Source organism: Ranitomeya imitator, chromosome 4, assembly GCF_032444005.1.
Source record: "Ranitomeya imitator isolate aRanImi1 chromosome 4, aRanImi1.pri, whole genome shotgun sequence".
In the NCBI taxonomy this organism is placed as follows: domain Eukaryota; kingdom Metazoa; phylum Chordata; class Amphibia; order Anura; family Dendrobatidae; genus Ranitomeya; species Ranitomeya imitator.
The window spans coordinates 273,464,869-273,492,341 of NC_091285.1; the positions used below are offsets into that span (position 1 = coordinate 273,464,869).

At 43.3% G+C, this 27,473-nt stretch overlaps 1 protein-coding gene across 1 annotated transcript in view; it reads left to right on the forward strand.

Annotated features, from left to right (window-relative positions):
* The window catches only part of BEST3 (bestrophin 3), a 126,438-nt gene that overhangs the window by 59,500 nt on the left and 39,465 nt on the right, over positions 1–27,473 (forward strand). Inside the window, exon 3 of the mRNA XM_069762019.1 lies at positions 13,597–13,691. Coding sequence (XP_069618120.1) covers positions 13,597–13,691 — 95 coding nt within the window. The remainder of the gene's footprint in view (positions 1–13,596; positions 13,692–27,473) is intronic.

Here is a 27,473-nt window from a genome sequence, read left to right on the forward strand (position 1 = left end):
ACATAATAAGATCAGGAAAGTACTGGACAGGTCTAGTGAGCAATGATGCAACCTGGCGGAGGTAGGCGATCCATATGATAAAGGCACTCACAAATATATAAAGTATATACCTAGTAAAAAGTATATATTAAACTGGGTGACATCACATCACATGCATATAAAGAAGAGAGTAGCCTAATAAGAACTTAATGTAAATGTGCAAGAAATATAACACGTATCACAGGAACAGACTCACTATTGAATATAGCATGTAGCAAAATTACCATGTTCCTATAGAGCTAGAAATAAAGTGCCAAAAGTGCATATGTATCAAAGATAGGCATATCTTACCCATGGATGCCAAAACCAACTGCACAGATGCCCCATATCTTATGCAGCAAGACCGCTTTTAGGCTTGTTTTTGGACCAATGTTTCCCAAACCCCGTCCTAACAGCCTCCAATATCTCATGTTTTCAGGATTTCCTTAGTATTACATGGGAGAGAGAACCTGTGGCCGTTTCCAATGCCTTTAATAATAATTCCATCACCTGTGCAATACTAACGAAATCCTGAAAACATGACGTGTTGGGGGCCTTGAGGACCGGAGTTGGGAAACACTGCTTTGGATGAATCGAGCCTCCATTCCTCTGGATTATGACGAATCTTCAGAGCTTCTTTTAAACTGTTGATGTTGCATGCCATGAGATCGCCCTCCATGAAGAAGTATTGAACAAGATCATTATCACGGTTGTGAAACTAAGAAATCTGAACATCGCTCACTAGGAGATTCCACTGTTGTAGACTGGAACCTAAGGCTGCTTTCACACATCAGTTTTTTGCCATCAGGCTCAATCCGGTGAATTTTGGGAAAAAAAAACGGATCCGGCTAATGATGCCGCCGGATCCTTTTTTTTTCTCACAGACTTGTATTAGCGACGGATTGCGCCGGATGGCCTCACGCTTCATCTGTCGTTCGCTGGATCTGGCAAAAATTGTTGATCCAGCGGTGGGAAAAAACAAGCAAAGTTACGTTTTTTGTCTCCGGCGAAAAACTGGACAGCTCCTGATCCGGCGGCATCCGGCGTTTGCTACAATGGAACACTATGGCACCATTAGATCTGTTTTTATCTGAAAAACTTCTTCATTGCAAAGAAAATGTAGCTTTTAAAAGAGCTGGAAATGTGGAGAAATACATCTGTGTCGCTTCCCTCCATCTTATCCATATCCAGCTCAGCTTAACCCCTTAGTGATGGAGCCAAATTTTTGAAATCTGACCAGTGTCACTTTATGTGGCAATAACTCTGCAACACTTCAACAAATCCCAGTGATTTTGAGATTATTTTTTCATTACACTTACACATAATACTTTATGATAATGGTAAATTTAGGTCGATATGTTTTGTGTTTATTTATTAAAAAATATCAAAAATTTGAGAAAAATGTTAAAAAATTAGCAATATTCAAAATTTTAATGATTATCCCTTTAATCCAGATGGACATACCACAGCAAAATATTAATAAATAACATTTCCCTCATGTCTGCTTTACATAAGCACCATTGGTAAAATGTTATTTTATTTTGTTAGCATTTTAGGAGGTTTAAAAATGTACCAGTAATTTTTCATTTTTTCAAGGAAATTTACAACATTTATTTTTTAGGGACCTATCCAGGTTTGAAGTGACTTTAGGGGTCTCGTATATTGGAAAACCCCCAAACGTGATACCAATTTAAAAACAGCACCCCCTGACATACTGAAAACTGCTGTCAGGTACTTTATTAACCCTTCAGGTGCTTTGCAGGAATTAATGCAAAGTGGTATGACAGAAATGAAAATGTGTATTTTTACCACCTAAATGCTGCTAACTTCTGAACAGGTTACCACAGCTGTCAGACTCTAAGGCCGGTTTCACACGTCAGTGGCTCCGGTACGTGAGGTAACAGTTTCCTCACGTACCGGAGCCACTGACACACGTAGACACATCAAAATCAATGCATCTGTGCAGATGTCATTGATTTTTTGCGGACCGTGTCTCCGTGTGCCAAACACGGAGACATGTCAGTGTTCGTGGGAGCGCACGGATTACACGGACCCATTAAAGTCAATGGGTCCGTGTAAAACACGTACCGCACACGGACGTTGTCCGTGTGCAGTCCGTGTGCCGTGCAGGAGACAGCGCTACAGTAAGCGCTGTCCCCCCCACTGGTGCTGAAGCCCCATTCATATCTTCCCTGCAGCAGCGTTTGCTGTAGAGAAGATATGAATATTCCTTTTTTTTTGGTTTCTCATGTTTAAAATAAAGATCCATGCCCCCCCCCCTGTTCTTAAAATACTCACCCGGCTCGCTCCCTCGCTGGCGCTGCTTCCTGTCCTGGCCGCACCTTCTACTGTATGAGCGGTCACGTGGGACCGCCGATTACAGTCATGAATATGCGGCTCCACCTCCCATATGGGTGGAGCCGCATATTCATTACTGTAAATGAGCGGCCCCACGTGACCGCTCATACAGTAGAAGGTGCGGCCAGGACAGGAAGCAGCGCCAGCGAGGGAGCCGGGTGAGTATTTTAATAACAGCGAGCGCACAGGGGGTGGGAGGGGGGTGGGGACATGGAGCTTTATTTTAAACACGAGAAACAAAAAAAAAGGAATATTCATATCTTCTCTACAGCAAACGCTGCTGCAGGGAAGATATGAATGGCGGCTTCAGCACCAGATGCAGGGGACAGCGCTAAACTTTAGCGCTGTCTCCTGCATGGTGCGTGTGGTACCCAGTGGGCACACGGGCGGCACACGTGTGCCACACTGATGTGCCACAGAAACGCACGGGCACACGGACACAGATAATTCCGGTACCGATTTTTCCGGTACCGGAATTATCTGGACGTGTGGGACTGCCCTAAGGCCGCTATTTGGCTGTGAATTGCCATGGCAAACATCAGGACCACACAGTCATGATCTGAGGACACCAATTGGAATAAAGAGGAAGCCCCCAGACTCTGTTAACCATTTATAATGATGTAGTCACTATTGACAGCAGCATCTAAGGGGTTAAACTGTTATGTACGGTGCCAACACTGATCGCGGCTGATGCAGCAAGTTGTCAGCTATAGTAGACAGCCCACAGCTGCTGGATTGTCACCTGTATGGGGAGGCTATTCTCTTATATCTCAGGTCAGTTAAAAGACGTATTGGCGGTCATTAAGGGGAGGTTGTCCACTTTTGTAGGACAATTGTTTTTTTTAGTTAAATTCATTAGAAATGTTACACCATTTTTGGCTTTTACAGACTCTATATTTCTATGGACATTCAATTTTGCTGTGTTTTGAGATCATAAATCAGCTGAGAGCAACTGTAAGGCAAATGGTGCAAAGTTTGTAATGACACCCAATTGCAGAAATTATTTCTAGTCCCAATAACATCCATTTAAGTAAAAAAAAAGTCCCCTTTAACTTGTTTCTCCTATTGTTTTCATATGGCTCTCTTTAAAACAGAAAGTATTAGGCTATGTTCCAACAATGAGCTTTTGATGCAATTTTGACGCATATTTTTGCTGCATCAAATACACACTGTGTTACAGTTCCATCAAAGTGGATGGGATGTATAGTAATCTCATGCCCATTGTGCTTTTTTGACCTGCGGTACGTGTTTTAAATCCGCAGCATGTCAATTTCTCTTGGGATCTCTTGGCAGATTTGGCCCGGATTTGCAAAAACGCACACAAAAACTAAATGAAAAAAACACAAGTAACCTAAGTTAAATAATAGGTGCAAAAATGGTGCAGAAATTCTGCAGCGTCAAAAACTCATTGTGGGAATGTACAGTAGCCTTAGCCTCTCATAGTGTTTAGTGGTCAATGTGAAAAAACTCAATTTGTCTCACCTGTCCAGACCCCTTCCTGTGTCACATGGACTTGGCAAGAGAATTTGACATTTCTGCAGCCACAACAAATTGTTTTGATCTTACTCAGTTAAAGATAACCTGACACCCCCAAAATGAAAGTTGAGCTAAGCCCACCGGCACCAGGGGCTTATCTACAGCAGATTTTTAAGGCTATGTGCACACGTTGCGGATTAGGCTTAGGAATTTCTGGTGCGGATTCTGCCTCTCCTGACAGAAAACGCACCTGGGGATTTTTTGCGTTTTTTTGTGCGTTTCTGCAGCGTTTTTTGCGCGTTTTTGCCGCGGTTTTCTTGCGGATTTGCTGCCTTTTTTACCCCTGCGGTTTTCTATAATGGAATGGGTACAAAAACGCTGCAGATTCACAAAAAAAGAAGTGAAATGCTACTTCTTTTAAACCGCAGCGTTTCCGCAGCGGATTTTCCACAAAGTGTGCACAGCATTTTTTTTTCTCATTGATTTACATTGTACTGTAAATCAATTGCGGATCTGCAGCGTTTCTGCACTGCACAAAACGCTGCAGATCCGCAGAGAATCCGCAACGTGTGCACATACCCTTAAGCCGCCACCATGACAAGGTCAGGCCCTACCCTACTCTAACCTATTAAACATTTGTTAAAGTATCCAATACAATTTAGGTATATTTTTATTTATTTTTCAATTTTTAAAATGACCAATACCACATACAGGGGACAAATACCACCGCACCATGACCAGACCACATATTACCACCATATGATCACCAATAATACCACATACATGGGACAAATACCGCCACACCATGACCAGACCACATATTACCACCACATATTACCACCACATAGTGACCAAATAATAGCACATGTAAGGAACAAATACCGCCACACCCTGGCCGGACAACATATTACCACCAAATAGTGACTGAACACTACAATACTGATCAGTAATAAAAACCCACAATACTAATATCACCATAAGTGCCAGTATTCACAGGAGATCTGAACTTAGTATGCAGTGTCTGTGTACAGGTAATACAGTGATCACCAGTGACATTATACATTGGTGCTCTGTATATAGTGTATAATATAAAGGTAATTCAGTGATCACTGGTGACATTGTACACAGGACCACTGTATATAGTATTCAGTGTATAGCATCAGTGTACAGCTAACACACTGACTCACCAGTGACGTCTCTAGGTGAAGTCCTTCATCTTTGCTTTTAATCTTCATCCAGCACAGACCGCCGTCACTTCATCCAGCCTGGGCTCGTCTCTGCAGGAAATAACAGTTATCTAGAGCACCGCTTGCAGAACACATTAGTAATTTTTTCCCAAGTTCTAAATTACAACAGATGAAGAAAAAAAGCAATAGTGTTGGTCTGCACAGTAACAGGACCGCCCCACCCCCATTTAAAACAGTATCCTCAAAAAATAAAATAAATACATTACTGCAGTAATAATTTCCCTTAATTAGCCCCTATAGTAACAATATTCCCCATCCTGGCCCCGTGAGTCTCATTCCTGGCTCCAGCCATATTTTCTCCTATCCTGCCCCCATGTGATGTCCCATCCTGCCCCATATGATCTCCCCATCCCGCCCCATGATCCTGCCCCATCTGTCCCATGATCCTGCCCCATCTATCTCCATCCTGCCCCATATTCCTGCCCGATCTGTCTCCATTCTGCCCCATGTCTCCATTCTGCCCCCTGTGTCTCCATTCTGCCCCCTGTGTCTCCATTCTGCCCATTGTCTCCATTCTGCCCATTGTCTCCATTCTGCCCTCGTGTCTCCATTCTGCCCTCGTGTCTTCATTCTGCCCACTGTCTTCATTCTGCCCTCGTGTCTCCATTCTGCCCCAGTGTCTGCATACTGCCCCAGTGTCTGCATTCTGCCCCACAGTCTCCTTTCTGCCCCACAGTCTCCTTTATGCTCTACAGTCTCCATTCTGCCCCCATGTCTGCATTCTGCCATAGTATCTCCATTCTGCCCCACTGTCTCCATTCTGCCCCAGGGTCTCCATTCTGCCCCAGGGTCTCCATTCTGCCCCATGGTCTCCATTCTGCCCCAGGGTCTCCATTCTACCCCACTGTCTCCATTCTGCCCCACTGTCTTCATTCTGCCCCACTGTCTCCTGTCTGCCCCATTGTCTCCATTCTGCCCCAGGGTCTCCATTCTGCCCCACTGTCTCCATTCTGCCCCAGGGTCTGCATTCTGCCCCTCGTGTCTCCATTCTGCCCCACAGTCTCCGTTCTGCCCCAGTGTCTCCTTTCTGCCCTACTGTCTCCATTCTGCCCCAGAGTCTCCATTCTGCCCCACTGTCTCCATTCTGCCCCATGCCTGCAATTCTGCCCCAGTGTCTGCATTCTGCCTCAGAGTCTGCATTCTGCCCCACTGTCTCCATTCTGCCCCACTGTCTCCATTCTGCCCAGTGTCTCCATTCTGCCCCACTGTCTCCATTCTGCCCCAGTGTCTCCATTCTGCCCCAGTGTCTCCATTCTGCCCCACTGTCTCCATTCTGCCCCAGGGTATCCATTCTGCCCCAGGGTCTCCATTCTGCCCCACTGTCTCCATTCTGCCCCAGGGTCTCCATTCTGCCCCACTGTCTCCATTCTGCCCCCTGTGTCTCCATTCTGCCCCCTGTGTCTCCATCCTGCCCCACTGTCTCCATTCTGCCCCACTGTCTCCATTCTGCCCCAGTGTCTGCATTCTGCCCCTCGTGTCTCCATTCTGCCCCACAGTCTCATTCTGCCCCAGTGTCTCCATTCTGCCCTCGTGTCTCCAATTCTGCCCCAGTGTCTGCAATTCTGCAGCCGTGTCTCCAATTCTGCCCCCTTGTCTGCATTCCGCCCCCTTGTCTGCATTCTGCCCCCGTGTCTGCATTCTGCCTCCGTGTCTGCATTCTGCCCCGTATCTCCATTCCTGCTCCTGTCCTTGTGTCTCCATCCTGAAACCTTGCCACTTTCAATTAAAATAATAAAAAAATTAAAAAAAACTTTCTTCTTACCTGGCCGCACTCCTGCGGCGAAGAGAAGATCCCTGGAATGGAGACACGAGGGGCAGAATGCAGATCCCTCCCGGCATTTCAGCGCGCACTCGCCGGCGAATGACAATGACGTCATACTCCGGCGATGCACGCTGACGTCAGCTGCCAGCCTCCGATTGGCTGGCGGCCTTAACCATTGCCTTTCAGGCCCCCATGGGCCCAGAAGGCAAACTGAACCTGCGTCTCGGATGCAGGTTCACGATAGAAGCCGCCTGCCCCTGGGGCCCAGGCCCGGTGAGCAGAAGAGACGGGGCCCGATGCGGGCCCCCTCTGCCCACCGGACCCCATACGCCAGTCAGGGCGATGATGTCCTCTTGTCTTCACGCCGCATGCATACTTTGTCTGCCCTGTTGAGGGCAGAGCAAAGTACTGCAGTGCGCAGGCGCCGGGAAAGGTCAGAGAGACCCGGTACCTGCGCTGTTGTGAGTTCTGTTTTTGGGCTCCCTCTGGTGGTTACTGATGGTACTGGGTGATTTGTGTTCTGCTGTCTCTGGTGTCCACCTGTTCTATTAGGATTTGGGAGTTTCCTATTTAACCGGGCTTTCTTGTCATTTCCCCGCCGGCTATCAAGGTTATCAGAGTGTTTTGTTACCTCAGCTTCTGGCTTCAGTAATCTTCAGGACAAGCTAAGTTTTTTATTTTCTTGTTCCACGTTTTGATTTATTTTTGTCTTGTCCAGCTTGCATATAATTGTTTCTTTGCTGCTGGTTGCTCTAGCGGGCTGTAATTGCTCCTCATGTTCCATGAGTTGGAACATGAGTTCAAGTAATTACAGGATGGTTTTTTGAAGGGTTTTTTGCTGACCGCGCAGTTTACTTATGTATCCTCTGCTATCTAGTTTTAGCGGGCCTCATTTTGCTGAATCTGATTTCATACTGTGTATGTGCCTTCCTCTCATTTCACTGTCATTATATGTGGGGGGCTGCTATTTCTGTGGGGTATTTCTCTGGAGGCAAGAGAGGTCTGTGTTTCTTCTAATAGGGGAAGTTTGATCTTCGGCTGGTGCGAGACGTCTAGGATCAACGTAGGCACGTTCCCCGGCTATTGTTATTTGTGTGTTCAGGTTTAGGGTCGTGGTCAGCTCAGGTTCCATCACCCTAGAGCTCGTTGGTGCTTGTTCTTTTGTGATTCCCTGCCATTGGAATCATGACAGTATAGCCGGCCCAAAATGTTTGGGCTGAAGTAGGAGGAAAAGTAGTCTGAGGAAGTTTTTTTTTTTTTTTTTTTTTCTCCTCTGAGGTTGCTGCCTTGCCCTAATTGCAGCCTGGCTGATTTTTTTTTTTTTTTTTCCTCCTCTTAATCCTTGAATGGCTCTGACCTTAGCTGTTTATCATGGACGTCCAGAATTTAGCTTCCAGCTTGAATAATCTTGCTGCTAAGGTTCAAAATATACACGATTTTGTTGTACATGCTCCTATGTCTGAACCTAGAATTCCTATTCCAGAGTTCTTTGCTGGAGATAGATCTAGTTTTCTGAATTTTAGGAACAATTGCAAGCTGTTCCTTTCTTTGAAATCTCGCTCTTCTGGAGACACTGCTCAGCAGGTTAAGATTATTATATCTTTCCTGCGGGGTGACCCTCAAAATTGGGCATTTGCATTGGCACCAGGGGATCCTGCGTTGCTTAATGTGGATGCGTTTTTTCTGGCATTGGGTTTGCTCTATGAGGAACCTAACCAAGAGATTCAGGCTGAAAAAGCTTTATTAGCTCTCTCTCAGGGGCAAGATGAAGCAGAAATATATTGTCAAAAATTTCGGAAATGGTCAGTGCTTACTCAGTGGAATGAGTGCGCCCTGGCTGCAAAGTTCAGAGATGGCCTTTCTGAGGCCATTAAAGATGTTATGGTGGGGTTCCCTGCGCCTACGGGTCTGAATGAGTCTATGACTATGGCTATTCAGATTGATCGGCGTTTACGGGAGCGCAAACCTGTGCACCATTTGGCGGTGTCTTCTGAACAGGCACTTGAGACAATGCAATGTGATAGAGTTCAGTCTAGAAGTGAACGGCAAAACTATAGGCGGAAAAATGGGTTGTGCTTTTATTGTGGTGATTCAGCTCATGTTATATCAGCATGCTCTAAACGCACAAAAAAGGTTGATAAGTCTGTTGCCATTAGTACGTTACAGTCTAAGTTCATTCTGTCTGTGACTCTGATTTGCTCATTATCATCCATTTCCGTCGATGCCTATGTAGATTCAGGCGCTGCCCTGAGTCTTATGGATTGGTCATTTGCCAAGCGCTGCGGGTTTAGTCTTGAGCCTCTGGAAGTCCCTATTCCTTTGAAGGGAATTGACTCTACACCTTTAGCTATGAATAAACCTCAGTACTGGACACAAGTGACCATGCGTATGACTCCCGTTCATCAGGAGGTGATTCGCTTCCTGGTGTTGTATAATTTACATGATGTTCTAGTACTTGGTCTGCCATGGTTACAAACTCATAATCCAGTCCTTGACTGGAAAACAATGTCTGTGTTAAGCTGGGGATGTCAGGGGGTTCATGATGATGCACCTCCGATTTCTATCGCTTCATCTACTCCTTCTGAGGTTCCTGTATTTTTGTCGGATTATCGGGATGTTTTTGAGGAGCCTAAGCTCAGTTCGCTTCCTCCTCACAGGGATTGCGATTGTGCTATAGATTTAATTCCTGGTAGTAAATTTCCTAAAGGTCGTTTGTTCAATCTGTCAGTGCCAGAGCATACTGCTATGCGGGATTATGTTAAGGAGTCCTTGGAAAAGGGACATATCCGTCCATCTTCGTCCCCTTTGGGAGCAGGTTTTTTTTTCGTGGCCAAGAAAGATGGGTCCTTGAGACCTTGTATAGATTATCGTCTTTTGAATAAGATTACCGTAAAATATCAGTACCCTTTGCCTTTGTTGACTGATTTGTTTGCTCGCATTAAGGGGGCTAAATGGTACACTAAGATTGATCTCCGGGGTGCGTATAATCTTATACGAATAAAGCAAGGTGATGAGTGGAAAACCGCATTTAATACGCCTGAGGGCCATTTTGAGTATTTGGTAATGCCTTTCGGACTTTCTAATGCTCCTTCAGTCTTCCAGTCCTTTATGCACGATATTTTCCGTGAATATCTGGATAAATTTATGATTGTGTATTTGGATGATATTTTGGTTTTTTCTGATGACTGGGAGTCTCATGTTCAGCAGGTCAGGAAGGTGTTTCAGGTCCTGCGGGCTAATTCCTTGTTTGTAAAGGGCTCAAAGTGTCTCTTTGGAGTCCAGAAGATTTCTTTCTTGGGGTATATTTTTTCCCCTTCTACTATTGAGATGGATCCCGTCAAGGTTCGGGCTATTTGTGACTGGACGCAGCCTGCATCTCTTAAGAGTTTGCAGAAGTTCTTGGGCTTTGCTAATTTCTATCGTCGTTTTATAACTAATTTTTCTAGTGTTGTTAAGCCTTTGACGGATTTGACTAAGAAGGGTGCTGATGTTGCTGATTGGTCTCCTGCGGCTGTGGAGGCCTTTCAGGAACTTAAACGCCGGTTTTCTTCTGCTCCTGTGTTGCGTCAGCCTGATGTTTCGCTTCCTTTCCAAGTTGAGGTTGATGCTTCCGAGATTGGAGCGGGGGCGGTTTTGTCACAGAGAAGCTCCGGTTGCTCGGTGATGAAGCCATGTGCGTTCTTTTCTAGAAAATTTTCGCCCGCTGAGCGGAATTATGATGTGGGTAATCGGGAACTTTTGGCCATGAAGTGGGCATTTGAGGAGTGGCGTCATTGGCTGGAGGGTGCTAGACATCGTGTGGTGGTCTTGACTGATCACAAAAATCTGATTTACCTTGAGTCTGCCAGGCGTCTGAATCCTAGACAGGCTCGTTGGTCACTGTTTTTCTCTCGTTTCAATTTTGTGGTTTCATACCTTCCAGGTTCAAAGAATGTGAAGGCGGATGCTCTTTCTAGGAGTTTTGTGCCTGACTCCCCTGGAAATTCTGAGCCCACTGGTATCCTTAGGGATGGGGTGATTTTGTCGGCCGTCTTCCCAGACTTGCGACGTGCTTTGCAGGAGTTTCAGGCGGGTAAACCTGATCGTTGTCCGCCTGAGAGACTGTTTGTTCCGGATAGCTGGACCAGTAGAGTCATCTCTGAGGTCCATTCTTCTGCGTTGGCAGGTCATCCTGGAATATTTGGTACTAGAGACTTGGTGGCCAGGTCTTTTTGGTGGCCTTCCTTGTCTAGGGATGTGCGTTCTTTTGTGCAGTCTTGTGAGGTTTGTGCTCGGGCTAAGCCTTGCTGTTCTCGAGCCAGTGGATTGTTGTCACCTTTGCCTATCCCGAAGAGGCCTTGGACGCACATTTCCATGGACTTTATTTCGGATCTCCCTGTCTCTCAAAAAATGTCCGTCATCTGGGTTGTGTGTGACCGCTTTTCTAAAATGGTTCATCTTGTACCCTTGCCTAAGTTGCCTTCCTCCTCTGAGTTGGTCCCTCTGTTTTTCCAGAACGTGGTTCGTTTGCATGGGATTCCGGAGAACATCGTTTCTGACAGGGGATCCCAGTTTGTGTCTAGATTTTGGCGGACGTTCTGTGCTAAGATGGGCATTGATTTGTCCTTTTCGTCTGCATTCTACCCTCAGACGAATGGCCAGACGGAGCGAACTAATCAGACCTTGGAAACTTATTTGAGGTGTTTTGTTTCTGCTGATCAGGATGACTGGGTTACCTTTTTGCCGCTGGCCGAGTTTGCCCTTAATAATCGAGCTAGTTCTGCTACCTTGGTTTCTCCTTTCTTTTGTAATTCGGGGTTTCATCCTCGTTTTTCCTCTGGTCAGGTGGAGCCTTCTGATTGTCCTGGAGTGGACATGGTGGTGGATAGGTTGCATCAGATTTGGAGTCATGTGGTGGACAATTTGAAGTTGTCCCAGGAGAAGGCTCAGCAGTTTGCTAATCGCCGTCGCCGTGTGGGTCCTCGACTTCGTGTTGGGGACTTGGTGTGGTTGTCTTCTCGTTTTGTTCCTATGAAGGTCTCTTCTCCTAAGTTCAAGCCTCGGTTCATCGGTCCTTATAGGATCCTGGAAATTCTTAACCCTGTGTCGTTTCGTTTGGATCTCCCGGCATCGTTTGCTATTCATAATGTGTTCCATCGGTCGTTGTTGCGGAGGTATGAGGTACCTGTTGTTCCTTCGCCTGAGCCTCCTGCTCCGGTGCTGGTGGAGGGAGAATTGGAGTATGTTGTGGAGAAGATCTTGGATTCTCGTGTTTCCAGACGGAAACTCCAATATTTGGTCAAGTGGAAGGGTTATGGTCAGGAGGATAATTCTTGGGTGGTTGCCTCTGATGTTCATGCTGATGATTTGGTCCGCGCTTTTCATAGGGCTCATCCTGGACGCCATGGTGGTTCTCGTGAGGGTTCGGTGACCCCTCCTCAAGGGGGGGGTACTGTTGTGAGTTCTGTTTTTGGGCTCCCTCTGGTGGTTACTGATGGTACTGGGTGATTTGTGTTCTGCTGTCTCTGGTGTCCACCTGTTCTATTAGGATTTGGGAGTTTCCTATTTAACCGGGCTTTCTTGTCATTTCCCCGCCGGCTATCAAGATTATCAGAGTGTTTTGTTACCTCAGCTTCTGGCTTCAGTAATCTTCAGGACAAGCTAAGTTTTTTATTTTCTTGTTCCACGTTTTGATTTATTTTTGTCTTGTCCAGCTTGCATATAATTGTTTCTTTGCTGCTGGTTGCTCTAGCGGGCTGTAATTGCTCCTCATGTTCCATGAGTTGGAACATGAGTTCAAGTAATTACAGGATGGTTTTTTGAAGGGTTTTTTGCTGACCGCGCAGTTTACTTTTGTATCCTCTGCTATCTAGTTTTAGCGGGCCTCATTTTGCTGAATCTGATTTCATACTGTGTATGTGCCTTCCTCTCATTTCACCGTCATTATATGTGGGGGGCTGCTATTTCTGTGGGGTATTTCTCTGGAGGCAAGAGAGGTCTGTGTTTCTTCTAATAGGGGAAGTTAGATCTTCGGCTGGTGCGAGACGTCTAGGATCAACGTAGGCACGTTCCCCGGCTATTGTTATTTGTGTGTTCAGGTTTAGGGTCGCGGTCAGCTCAGGTTCCATCACCCTAGAGCTCGTTGGTGCTTGTTCTTTTGTGATTCCCTGCCATTGGAATCATGACACTGCGCACTGCAGTACTTTGCTCTGCCCTCAACAGGGCAGACAAAGTACACCTGCGCCGGAGGCGCAGCGCGAAGACAAGAAGAGGACGTCATCATATGAAGATAGGAGGCCCCGGACCGTGACGCCCATTGGACCAGAACAGAACTGGGACCGACCCTGGGTGAGTATAATCTAACCTCTTTTTCTTATCTTTCAGGATACATTGGGGGCTTATCTACAGCATTACAGAATGCTGTAGATAAGCCCCTGATGCCGGTGGGCTTAGCTCATCTTCGATTTTGGGGGTGACAGGTTCCCTTTAAAATAGAAATAAGTTTGATCTTTACAAAAGTAAATCTATGAAGTGGATGGACATCATTTTAATCTGACACATATTTGTTTAAGCTCCTGGATTGTACTGACATTTTATTAATATTTGAATAAAAAAGAGGAGCATCATATCAGAAGATGTAGTGTACGAAAGAGACATATTGCAATTTTATATTCATTTTTTGTAACTTTTTACATAAAAAATGTAAATAAAATATCAAATTTCAGAAGTTGTACAATCTTCTCACTTCTGCTGCAGATTTTTTCTTACAGATTCTCAAAAACGTTATTTTGAAAAGCTATCACTTTACTGTGATAAATATGCAGAACAAATCCCAGTTACCTTTGTGCTCGGTAAGTGGTTGCCAATGGTGGACTGATCCACAGCAGCTTCTGTTGTGAAGGTGTGGTGCACGCTGCATGCATCTGACACTTTAGAGGACATGTTTGACAAATTGTGCTTAAAAACACATTTTCAACTATCAGGTACTTGTTTCCTAACTTTCACTTGTATAGTTAAAGGGAACCTGCCAGCAGGTTTTTCCCATGTAACCTACGGTCACCTCCTTTCAGCCCTGTGTTACAGCATTCTGGAATGCTGTATATAAGTCTCCAAGCTGCACTGCAAAACACAAAAAGACCTTTTATTATACTCACCTACAGGACAGTCCGATCTAATGGGCGCCGCTGGTCTTGCAGCCCTACTTCATTGCTTCATGTGGAAGACGCGTCCTACGTCTTCCACACAGTGTTCCTCCATTACACTCCTGCACAGGCGTACTTCTTTCTGCCCTGCTGAGACTAGAGCAAAGTACTGTTCTGCGCATGCACGCAGAAAAGCCAAAGAGCGCAATCGAATGCGCACTACAGTACTTGGCCGTGCCCTAAGCATGGCAGAGAGAAGTATGCCTCCATAGGAGCACGATGGGGGAACACCATGTGGATGATATAGGACATGTTATCCACACGAAGCAGAGAAGAATGGCGGTGTTTGCAATAAGAGTGGAGCCACCAGACCTAAACCAGCGACGCCAATCAGACCAGACCGCCCCATAGGTGAGTATAATAAAAGGTCTTTTTTTGTTTTGCAGGGTGGCTTGGAGACTTATAAACAGCATTCCAGAATGCTGTAACACAGGGCAGAAAGGTGGTGACCGTAGGTTGCATAGGAAAAACCTGCTGACAGGTTCTGTTTAAATCAGATTGACTGCTTTGACAACAGTGTTATTACTAGCACCATATACAGTATAATAGGTGGCTGATCCCTTCTTTAGGTCGGGGTCACACAAGTGATGAGTCTTTCGTGCGAGAGAATCGGACCGATGACACTCAGCTCGAACTCGGTCACAGTTTGAGCAAATTGTCAGTTTACTGTGATCCAATTTTTTTGCATGAGAGAATCACATCAGAGATGTGAGAGAGATGGAGAACTTAATTTCTCCTTTGTCTCCATCCGCGGATGTCAGACTACACTCAGATAACATCCAGTGCAAGTCCAATGTTTCTCAAGCACCCATAGACTTGTATGGGACGTATTATGTGACACCTGGAGCCACTCATGCCAAATTGGAAAGAGAAAAATATAGCAGACCTGCACTTCCCCTTAATATGGTATTGGTCCGAGTGCTACCCGATAAGGCCATGTGCACACATTATTTGTTGAGTTTTTACCTCAGTATGTGTAAGCCAAAACCAGGAGTGGAACAATCAGCGGAAACATATAATAGCGACGCGTCACCACTACTTCGTTTTTCACCCACTCCTGATTTTGGCTTACAAATACCGAGGTAAAAAAATCTCCAAATACTCAACATGTGCATGTGGCTGTGTTAAGCTACGTGCGCACATTGAATATTTGATGAGGGTTTTTTTACCTCGGTATTTTTAAGCTAAAACAAGGAGTGGAACAGTCATAAGTAAAGTATAACAGAAACACGTCACCGCGACTGCATTTATAACCCACTCCTGGTTTTAACTTACAAATACTGAAGTAAAATACTGACCAAATGCTCAATATCTGCACGTGGCCTTATATGCTCATGTGAGTGAGCTCTTTATGCTACATTCCCACAATGAGCTTTTGGTGAGTTTTTGATGTTGCAAATTTTTGGCAGCATTTGTGCATCTGTTATGTAAAGCTCTGTGCCCACTTTGAGTTTTTGGTGAGTTTTTGACTCTGCATATTTTCGATGTGTCAAAAAAGCAGTATCTTAGGCCACGTTCACACGTTCAGTATTTGGTCAGTATGTTAAATCAGTATGTGTAAGCCAAAACCAGGAGTGAGTGATAAATACAGAAGTGGTGAATATGTTTCTATTATACTTTTCCTCTTAGGCTATGTTCACACTTTGCAGATTCCACTGCGGATTTTTCCGCAGTGGAATTCCAAAATCCGCAGTGAAAACCCATTGCGGTTTTTACTGCGGATTTATCGCGGTTTTTACTGCGGTTTCTTCTGCGGATTTTCATCTGCAGTTTCCTATTGGAGCAGGTGAAAATCCGCAGAAAAGAAGTGACATGCTGCGGAATGTAATCCGCAGCGTTTCCGCGCGGTTTTTTCCGCAGCATGTGCACTGCGTTTTTTGTTTCCCATAGGTTTACATTGGACTGTAAACACATGGGAAACTGCTGCAGATCCGCAGCGGTCAAATCCGCTGCGGATCCGCAGCAAAATCCGCAAAGTGTGAATATAGCCTTATTGTTCCACTCCTGGTTTTGGCTTACAAATACTGATGTAAAATACTGACCAAATACTGAATGTGATGGAAGGGATTTATGCCCACCGTGCTTTTGTTTTTACTCATTGTAAACTGACCTGCAGTGCGTGTTCCAAATCCCCAGAATGTCAGTTTCTCTTGCGGGTACGCTGCGTTTTCTGTGAGGATTTTACCCATAGACTTGCATGGTATCACAGTTGCCCATGGCTAAAATGCTTCAACTTACAATTTAATTAATAAATTAAGACAGACAACCAGAACTATAAAAGAAAAGGCTGCAGTGTTTATTTTGGGTGACACAAAGCATAATTAAACCAAATATTAAATAATATTTTAATCAACCATTTAATAAACCATCAATCCAACTATTATACCAATACATTAAAAATCCTGTGCACCCAGCGTTAAACCCCCTCAAACTAACCACCGCAACGGTAAGAAAAAATTATCATCAAGATGATGCTTCAGCATGGAGATCTTCAGTCAGACAGGTCTGAGTCCAGGAAGCCAGTGCTTATATAGAGACCTTCTTCCTGCCAAAATAGAAATCTACCAATCGGAGACCTGTAAACTGCCCTGACATGTGACCTGATAGCAGATCTTTCTACAAGGTTGGTACCAACAAAAATTACCCGAGCACAGGAGGGGATAATTGGGAATAAGGGAACATGGAATGTACAATTATGAAGTAAACCAAAAAACCTGCTGCTTAATGGGGGGGCAACGTGATCCCAATTGCCCCTTCTGATGATTTATTCCAAGGGTTCACATTTGATGCGGTTAAAAAAAAAACGCACATGTGTTTTAAGTAATCTGCACATGACTCTATCAATAAAAGTTTGGCAAAGCCAAATACCAGGAAGTATCAAAAACAAAGTAGCTTTATTAATAACGAGACGTGCCAACAAGAAACGAAAAAACACAGCGTTAAAAGACGCAATAAAAACACACTCCAAAAAACAATCAAAAATACAAGTAACCTAATCTGAGTAAAAAAGCACAGTGGCCATGAGATTTCTATCAATCCCATTCACTTTTCTGGGAGTGTAAAATGTAGAGTCAAAAACTCACCAAAAACTGATCGTGAGCATACAGCCTTAGCCTAAGTTACCAAAATGAGTATTTGGTGACCTTTTGATGTTGCAGATTTTCTGCACATAAGCTAAACTAAGATTCTTACAGGTTTTATAATTTTTACTTGATTTTTTTAAATCAGGTTTTTGTCTCCTTTTGATGTCCTGTTGTAAATAAAGCTGCTTTGTTTTTGATACTTCCTGGTTTTTGGCTTTGACAAAACTTTATTGATATGGTCATGTCCAGATTACACGCCTTTTTTACTTATGTGAAATGTCCGCATATAAAATTCAGTGTACCCGCTGGAGAAATTGTCATGTTGTGATTTCAAAAGCACAATGTAAGTTAGTTTACAGAGTAGGAAAACTGCGCAGTGGGCATGAAAATCTCATCCACTTTGCAACAACTGTAAGAAACTGAATTTTTTGCACATTAAAAATACGCAGCATCAAAACTCACCAGCAAATCATTGTGAGAACTTAATCTTGGGCTATGTTCCCACATAGCAGAAATGTATGAGTTTTCCCTATGCATATTTGCTTGCAGAAAATCCACTGTCAGGATAGCTTCAAGAAATTTTAAGAAATATCTGCAGCGTAAATTGACAAGCACTGGGGATATGGGAGCCACAGCATGTGAATATATGCTGTGGATGTCATAGTTTACAATGCAAGGGGTGGAATGTGTGACAATGATATCCTCAGTGATAATAACTAGTGATGAGCGAACGTGGTCAAATAAGGTGTTATCCGAACATGCCCAAGTGTCCTTGGCGTGACCGAAAATTATGTTCAAGTCCCCGCGCCTGCATGTCTCGTAGCTGTTAGATGGCTGCAACACATGCAAGGATTGCCTAACTAACATACACTCCCTGACAGAAGTTATGTCGCTTATCCATGTTATGGATAAAAGCTTATAACCTGACGTTAAATTCATCCATTGGTTGTATAAATTATTCTTTTGAAAGCTGAAACCCTACGAAATGTGGTTTAGGTTAAGAAAATAAATTGGCATCAATGCAGAAATATTGATCAGTTATTGGACACAGAATGGTCAGATTTTGGCAAGACAAAAGTTTTGTCGCCCACAGAAAGTAATGTGATATTCAAACAAATAATTAACTTAAAATACAAATATATGTTGCATAACATTGGTCAATGAAGTTGTGGTGCTATTAGAGTCATATTTAATATTTTGTGTGACTTCCATGAGCTTGAAGGACTGCATCCATGCGGTTCAACAGTGATTCATACAATTTACTAATGAAGTCATCAGGAATAGCAAAGAATGCAGTTTTACATGCCTCCCAGAGTTCATCTAGATTATTTGGTTTTGTCTTCCAAGCTTCCTCTTTCATCCTACCCCAAACATGCTCAATGATTTTCATGTCTGGTGACTGGGCTGGCCAGTCCTTGAGCTCCTTGATCTTTTTTGCCTGGAGGAACTTTGTTGTAGAGATGGATGTATGAGATGAGCACCATCCTGCTGAAGAATTTGACCCCTTTTATGATTGCCTTCCACCTTGCAAATGTTTTGCACATCCCCATACTGATTGTAACCCCAGACCATGATCTTTCCACCACCAAATTCAACTGTTTTCAGGGTGTATTTTGGATCCATACGGGCTCCAGTAGGTCTCCTGCAGTATTTGTGGCGGCTGTGGTGTAATTCTACTGAAGATTCATGAGAGAAATCCACCTTCTGCCACTTTTCCAGCATCCATCTTTTTAGCAGGCTGTGGGACTTTGCAAACGCCACACGGTTTTCTATTTGCCTTTTGTTTAGTGCTGGCTTCTGGGCACTGAGTCGACCATGGAGGCCATTTCGAGACAGAATCCTACAAATTGTTCTAGATGACACAGGGACTTGAGGTGACCAGGCCTGTTGGAGCTCTGCTGCAGTGGAAGAGGGGCTTGCTTTGGATTTTTTAACCAACAAAAGTTCCTCTTGAGTAGTTATCTTGCGGGGTCTGCCGGACCTGGGCTTGTCAAACACATCTCCAGTTTCTTCAAATCTTTTTTTAATTCTTTGTACTTGATGCTGAGACACATAAAAGGTGTCAGCCACTTCTGCAGTGGATCTGGTCTTCAGCCTCTTGATAATCCAGGCTTTGGTTGCAGTGTGGAATTTTGGCATGTTGGCAGAGCTCAAGTTGCAGTTGAAGTGAAGGTCTGGGTTGCTGGGTTTCTTTTTATACACACACACACTAATTAACCGATCATTTACTGAGCACAGGTGAGGATGTAAACTAGGATTGGGTGCATTAAATGACCAGGCGACAAAACTTTTGTCTTGCCAAAATCTGACCATTCTGTGTCTATTAACTGATCAATATTTCTGCATTGATGTAAATTTATTTTCTTAACCTAATGTTATGATCTGGTGGCCTAGGAGCAGCATGTGACGTACCCTGGAGAAGGTGGTACCTGTACTGACCGCAGACCCTGAACTTAGCACCGCAACTAGAAGTAGCCGTGGGATGTACCTAACACTCCCTAGACACCTCGACACGGCCTAAGGACTAACTTCCCCTAAAGATAGAAACTGGAAAACTATCTTGCCTCAGAGAAAATCCCCAAAGGATAGACAGCCCCCCACAAATATTGACTGTGAGAGGAGAGGAAAATGACATACGCAGACTGAAATCAGGATTTAGCAAAGGAGGCCTTTCTAGCTAAAAAGAAAGAATAGGACAGAGTACTATGCGGTCAGTATTAAAACACTAGAAAAAATCCACCACAGAAAATACAAATCTCCACATCTGACTAAAGACATGGAGGGTATATCTGCATCTCCAGAGATACAGCTTGGCTGCAAAAAATCCTTACACAGACAAAGCTGGACAATACAAAACATGAAAATGCACAGAACTATAAGGCCCACAGCATGTGGACAGCAAAAACAAAGCCAGAACTTATCTTTGATGAAAAGAACAGCAAACAGGAGAGACCAGTCAGGGATGTGAATCCTCCAAAACAATGGACAACTGGCACTGACTAAAGGATCAAGCAAGACTAAAATAGCCCAGTCCAAATTGCAATAAGTGGACACACCTGACAAATGCTGCGATCCAAAGCACTACCACTCATAACCACCGAAGGGAGCCCAAGAGCAGAATTCACAACACCTAAACCACATTTTGGAGGGTCTCAGCTTTCAAAAGAATACTTTATACAACCAATGGATGAATTTAATGTCAAGTTATAAGATTTTATTTACATAACATGGATAAGCGACATAACTTCTGTCAGGGAGTGTACACCTTATCCAAGCACATTCGCTCATTACTAGTAATGACTGCCAGAACTTTGCTGTGGTAAGTCCGAAATAATAAGTACTCTTCATATTTAGTCTTAGAGCAAGCAAAATTAGATTAAAAACAAATAATACTACGGTAATTGAAATCATATGAGGATGTATTCAAGTTTGCTATTCTACAATACAGATACATTTGAAAGTTTTTACTTTTGTTATGTGAACTAACTGGCTGAACATTAATTTTTTTTTAATGTAATATTTGCATTAGGCTGATTCATTCTTTTTAAGTCATGTGCAGTAGTGCATGAAACACCCCAGTAACATTAACCACTAACTGTTCGAAATCAACATCAAATTTGCATGAGTTTTCTCCTAGCAAAATAAGGGTATGTGCACACGTTAAGTATTTGCAGAATAAATTACTGCACCTAAAATGCGTCTTGTGGCCGGAATAGCGCTGCATAAAATACGTGCATTTTAACGCATTTCAGACACATTTTGCATGTTTTTTTCATGTGTTTTTTCCCCCCATTCATTTGAGTGGGTAAAGAATTGACATGCGGCAAATTTGAAACTACTAAGGAATGAAAAAAAGCAACGTGTCCATGAGATTTTAGAAATCTTCATTTTACTATTATTGTAAACTGCAGCTTTTTTGTGGAGAAATTTCTGATGCAAGTATTTAACATGTGCACATGACCTAAAACGTTTTGCAAATTAATTGGTTGTATTCACTCCAAATTTAATAAGCAAATGCAAGTTGTACAATTTTTTTTATGCCAGTATCTAAAACAGGCAGGAAGAACCTGGAATACTCATTCACACTTCTGTTTTCCATGCAGAAATGCTATCTATGTTATTCATAGGTAGTACTCGTACCAGAGATAACCTATGGGGCTGTTCACATGTCAGGGTTTTTTTTTTTTTTGCCCCAAATAATTAATGCAAAATTGAGGAGATGTGTCCGACATTGATCAAACTCAACAATGTAAGTGAATGGGTTGGTAAATAAATCAGACAGCACTCGGATGCCATTCGTATACTGTCTGTTTTTCACTAACGGATAGGTAGGACAAGGTGGACAAACTTTTTTTTCTCATCAGTAAAAGTAACTGATGACATTGATGAAAATCTGTTGAAACTAACGAGAATTACAGATCAAACTGAGATAGATTTTGTCATATGAGATAATCACTGATATCTGTATGAGGCCTTAGGGTATGTGCACATGTTAAGTATTGGCAACATATTTTTCTGCAACAAAAACCAGATTGTTGGGAGGTATAATGCTGCTTAGCAAACACGTAGTTTTGACACGTTTACAACATTTTTTGCATGCGTTTTTGATGCATTTTTTTCTTGCATTTTTTTTCTCCTTTTATTTGAATTGTTGAAAAATGCTGCAAAAAGGCTGAAAGAATTGACATCTGTATGGAAAAAATAAGCCGTATGAGCATTTTCAGAAATTTCATTTAGGGCTCATACCCAATATGTGTGAAAAAAAAGTTCTGATACCAGGACCGAAAAACGGATGAGTGTCATGCGAGTACAATGTGAACTTCACACCTAACTTCCGATTTACATCCGAATGCAGTGCGATTGCTATCTGATTGGAATGCGATTTTAACATGAGCTTTTACATGTAGCAATTCTCTGTCATTTACACATCGTTTATGTGTATATATATATTCAATGGATAGATACAGCACAATGGAATCAATGGTGCTATATAAATAATAATAGATAGATAGATAGAAGAAAAGCCCGCAATTCATCTGCCGTTGTTTACCGGCAATTTTGGAAAGGTGCCAACAACTTTGTTCTGCTTATTTTTAGGGTTTTTTGTAAAATTATGTCCAATTTGCCCTTTTTACTCTATTGTTTGTTGTTGTTCCAATACACACAAAGAAAATAAATTTGTATAACAGAACATGCATAATTGCAATAATTTTCTGAGAGAAATACTTCATGTTCTGGAACAATTTCAAGGGTTAAAACACTTTTGGCCATTTTGGCTGTAAATGATTCAGCGGAAAAAATACCATGCCACTCATATATACCGTATATACTCGAGTATAAGCCGAGATTTTCAGCCCATTTTTTTTGGGCTGAAAGTCCCCCTCTCGGCTTATACTCGAGTCATATACCGGGAGGTCAGCAGGGGAGGGGGAGCGGGGGCTGTGTAATCATACTTACCTGCTCCTGGCGCGGTCCCTGCAGTCCCTGGCTTCCCCGGCGCTGCAGATTCTCCCTGTACTGAGTGGTCACATGGCACCGCTCATTACAGAAATGAATAGGCGGCTCCACCTCCCATAGGGGAGGAGCCACATATTCATTGCTGTAAATGATCGGTAACTGTGACCGCTCAATTACAGGAAGAAGCTGCAGCGCCGGGGAAGCCAGGGACTGCAGGGACCGCGCCAGGAGCAGGTAAGTATACGGGGAGCACAGCGCTGCGCTATATTTACCTGCTCCTCGCTCCGGTGCGGCTCCGTCTGCAGCGTCCTCTAGCAGTGACGCTCAGGTTAGAGGGCGCGGTGACGTAGTCAGTGCGCGCCCTCTGCTGAGCGTCAGTGCTGGAGACGGAGCCGACCGAGGAGCAGGTAAATATTGAAAGCGCCAGCGTCCTGAGCAAGAGAGGTGAGTATGTGATTTTTATTTTTTTTTATTGCAGCACCAGCAACATTCTATATGGCACAGCATTATATATGGAGCACCTATGGGGCCATAATCAACGGTGCAGAGCATTTTATATGGGGCACAGCTTTATAAGGAGCATCTATGGGGCCATAATGAACGGTGCAGAGCATTATATGGGGCACAGCTTTCTATGGAGCATCTATGGGGCCATAATCAACGGTGCAGAGCATTCTATATGGGGCACAGCATTATATATGGAGCACCTATGGGGCCATAATCAATGGTGCAGAGCATTCTATGTGGGGCACAGCATTATATATGGAGCACCTATGGGGCCATAATCAACAGTGCAGAGCATTCTATATGGGGCACAGCATTATATATGGAGCACCTATGGGGCCATAATCAACGGTGCAGAGCATTCTATATGGGGCACAGCATTATATATGGAGCACCTATGGGGCCATAATCAACGTGCAGAGCATTCTATATGGGGCACAGCATTATATATGGAGCACCTATGGGGCCATAATCAACGGTGCAGAGCATTATATATGGGCCACAGCTTTATAAGGAGCATCTATGGGGCCATAATCAACGGTGCAGAGCATTCTATATGGGGCACAGCATTATATATGGAGCACCTATGGGGCCATAATCAAAGGTGCAGAGCATTATATATGGGGCACAGCTTTATAAGGAGCATCTATGGGGCCATAATCAACGGTTCAGAGCATTCTATATGGGGCACAGCATTATATATGGAGCACCTATGGGGCCATAATCAAAGGTGCAGAGCATTCTATATGGGGCACAGCATTATATATGGAGCACCTATGGGGCCATAATCAACGTGCAGAGCATTCTATATGGGGCACAGCATTATATATGGAGCACCTATGGGGCCATAATCAACGGTGCAGAGCATTATATATGGGCCACAGCTTTATAAGGAGCATCTATGGGGCCATAATCAACGGTGCAGAGCATTCTATATGGGGCACAGCATTATATATGGAGCACCTATGGGGCCATAATCAAAGGTGCAGAGCATTATATATGGGGCACAGCTTTATAAGGAGCATCTATGGGGCCATAATCAACGGTTCAGAGCATTCTATATGGGGCACAGCATTATATATGGAGCACCTATGGGGCCATAATCAAAGGTGCAAAGCATTATATATGGGGCACAGCTTTATAAGGAGCATCTATGGGGCCATAATCAACGGTGCAGAGCAATATATATATGGCACAGCTTTCTATGGAGCATCTATGGGGCCATAATGAACGGTATAGAGCATTCTATATAGCACAGCTTTATGTGGAGCATTTATGGGGCCATAATCAATGGTGCAGAGCATTATATATGGGGCACAGCTTTATAAGGAGCATCTATGGGGCCATAATGAACGGTATAGAGCATTCCATATGGCACAGCTTTATGTGGAGCATCTATGGGGCCATAATGAACGGTGCAGAGCATTCTATATAGCACAGTTGTATATGGAGCATCTATGGGGCAATAATGAACGGTGTGGAGCATCTATTTTTATTTTTGAAATTTACCAGTAGCTGCTGCATTTCCTACCCTAGGCTTATACTCGAGTCAATAAGTTTTCCCAGTTTTTTGTGGCAAAATTAGGGGGGTCGGCTTATACTCGGGTCAGCTTATACTCGAGTATATACGGTACTCAGAGTTGATGTACAGCACTGTTCTTTCCTCCAGAATACCTATGGTATGAATTGCAATAGATTTGTCTATTTGGAAGTGCTAGAAAAGCGCAGGGTTACTTCTCGTTTTATGTAAAAAAAATCGCATTATTTAAAAGCTACTGTATAATACTTCAGCCAGCAGCTTTTGGGAGATTCTTTCTGTGAAATACTGCTAAATTATGCATTCTATATTAGGTATACATGCCAGCAATGTCATATCGTATTTTTCGGACTATAAGGCTTATAAAATCCATAATGTTTTTGCTTCATAGAAACTTAGGCCCCAATTCAGAAAGGTGTCTAAGTCAGAACTGTCATAAAACTTCTTAAAAAGTTGCACCAAATCTTTTGCAACTTTGCCATTTTCACAACATTTTCGACCACCTCTGCTAAAGTGGGTAGCACAGTGGGTAGCAAAGTCACTGTAGCTTTGCAGTGCGGGGTCCTGGGTTCAAATCCCATCAAGGACAACATCTGCAAGAAATTTGTTGTTCTCCCCGTATTTGCATGGGTTTCCTCCTGGTACTCCAGTTGCCTCCCACACTCCAAATATATGCTGAATTTAGATTTTGAGCCCCAATGGGGACAATGATGATGACTCATTTGCGCTATACAAGTGAGTAAATTAAATAAATATGGTGGGGCGGGAAGGAGGTACGAAACTCCCACTCATCTAATTCATGATCAGTTGTGGTGTACTTTGAATGTGTGATAGTTTATTATATACTGCAATCTCTTATGAAGCCTACCCACATGCAGGTCTTCACAGGAGCTCCAAGATGATGCTTACAAAGATATTCACAACCCATTGGCTCCCTGCTAACTTGTTGCAGGGAAGTGAAGGTGATGGGCAATGGAATGACTGGAGTAATTTTACCAGGTCCATTGGCTTTTGAGGATTAATAGTAAATAGCATAAACTACTTTGGTCAGAAAACACCCAAAATAATACTTTCCTGTGAATGAGTTCATAGTTAGGCCTGATGATGTGAACAATGTCTAGCAGCAGTGACAATGCAGATTGATACTCACTGCTTACTTCTGAATGATCAGACTGAGAGACATAATTACTACTTGGGGGAATTATGTACTTGTACCATGTGATGACAAATACCAAACTTTTAACCCCGTAACGACCAAAGGTATTTTCGTTTTTGCATTTTCATTCTTTGCTCCACTTCCCAGAGCCATAACTTTTTTTATTTTTCTGTCAAAATGGCCATGTGAGGGCTTGTTTTTTGCAGGACAAGTTGTACTTTTGAACGACACTGTTGGATTTAACATACAGTGTACTGGAAAACAGGAAAAATATTCCAAGTGCGGTGAAATTGCAAAAAAAAAAGTGCAATTCCACAGTTGTTGTTTTTTTTTGTTTTTTGTTTTTTTTACCATGTTCACTAAATGCTAAAGCAGCTGACCAGCCATTATGATTCTCCAGGTCATTACGAGTTTATTGACACCAAACATGTCTAGATTGTTTTTTATTTAAGTGGTGAAAAAAAATCCAAACTTTGGTAAAAAAAAAAAATGGCGCAATATTCCGAGACCTATAGCATCTCTATTTTTTGTGATTTCGGGCTGGGTGAGGGCTTATTTTTTTGCTTGCTGAGCTGATGTTTTTATTGATACCATTTTGGTGTAGATACGATCTTTTGATCACTTGTTATTGCATTTTATTGCAATGAACCGGCGACCATAAAAGCGTAATTCTGGGGTTTTGAATTTTTTTCTCGTTATGCCATTTACCAATCGGGTTATTTCTTTTTTATATTGATAGATCAGGCGATTCTGAACGTGGTGATACCAAATATGTGTATGTTTGTTTTTTTGTTGATGTTTTATTTTGAATGGAGCGAAAGGGGGGTGATTTAAACTTTTTATATTTTTTCATTGTTTTGATATTTTTTTAAAACTTTTTTTTTTACTGTTTGCATGCTTCAATAGTCTCCATGGGAGACTAGAAGATAAAAATTGCCTCGGCTACACACAGGCAAGGATCATTTCCTATGTGTAGCAGAAATGCTCACTTGCTATGAGCGCCAGCCACCCGGCGGCACTCATAGCAATCCGGCTATGACAATGATAGAGGTGTGCTGGAGACCTCTGGTTGTCATGCCAACCTATCAGTGACCCCCGATCATGTGATGGGTTCACTGGTGGGCGGTTCTGGTAAGCGCGAGTTATATTCCTCTGTCAGAGATTGACAGCTGCATTTAACAGGTTAACAGCCGCAGGTGGATCGCGATTCCACTCGTGGCTGTTAGAGGCACATGTCAGCTGTTCAAAACAGCTGACATGTGCTGAGAAAGATGTGGGCTCAGGGCCGGATTATTACGCCCAACGTCGGAAAGGCGTTAAGGCCACTTAAGCTTTAAGATGAGAAAACAGTTGTAGTAGTAGTAATAAATAAATAGCAGTTTATAGATAAAGAAAGTTTTGGCCCCAATTCAGGTGCACTAAATTCATTAAGAGGTATTGGCTTCTTCATGAATTTTGTGGCATTTTTAGCCTGCCATGCATCAGCATAAGTATATGCAGTGGTGTCCTCACTGTGTAGAGATGAGGCAAAGATCCAAGAAAGTTCAAAGTAAATGTTTTAATGTCCAAACTTACAAACAAAACCAAAGGTATCCTCCGGATCGCAGCCAGTAAACAAGACAGTCTGTAAATGCGTCCAGTTGCCGAGGGCGACTGCACCAGCATATTATGCTGCGGGGTGCCAGGAGTTCGCT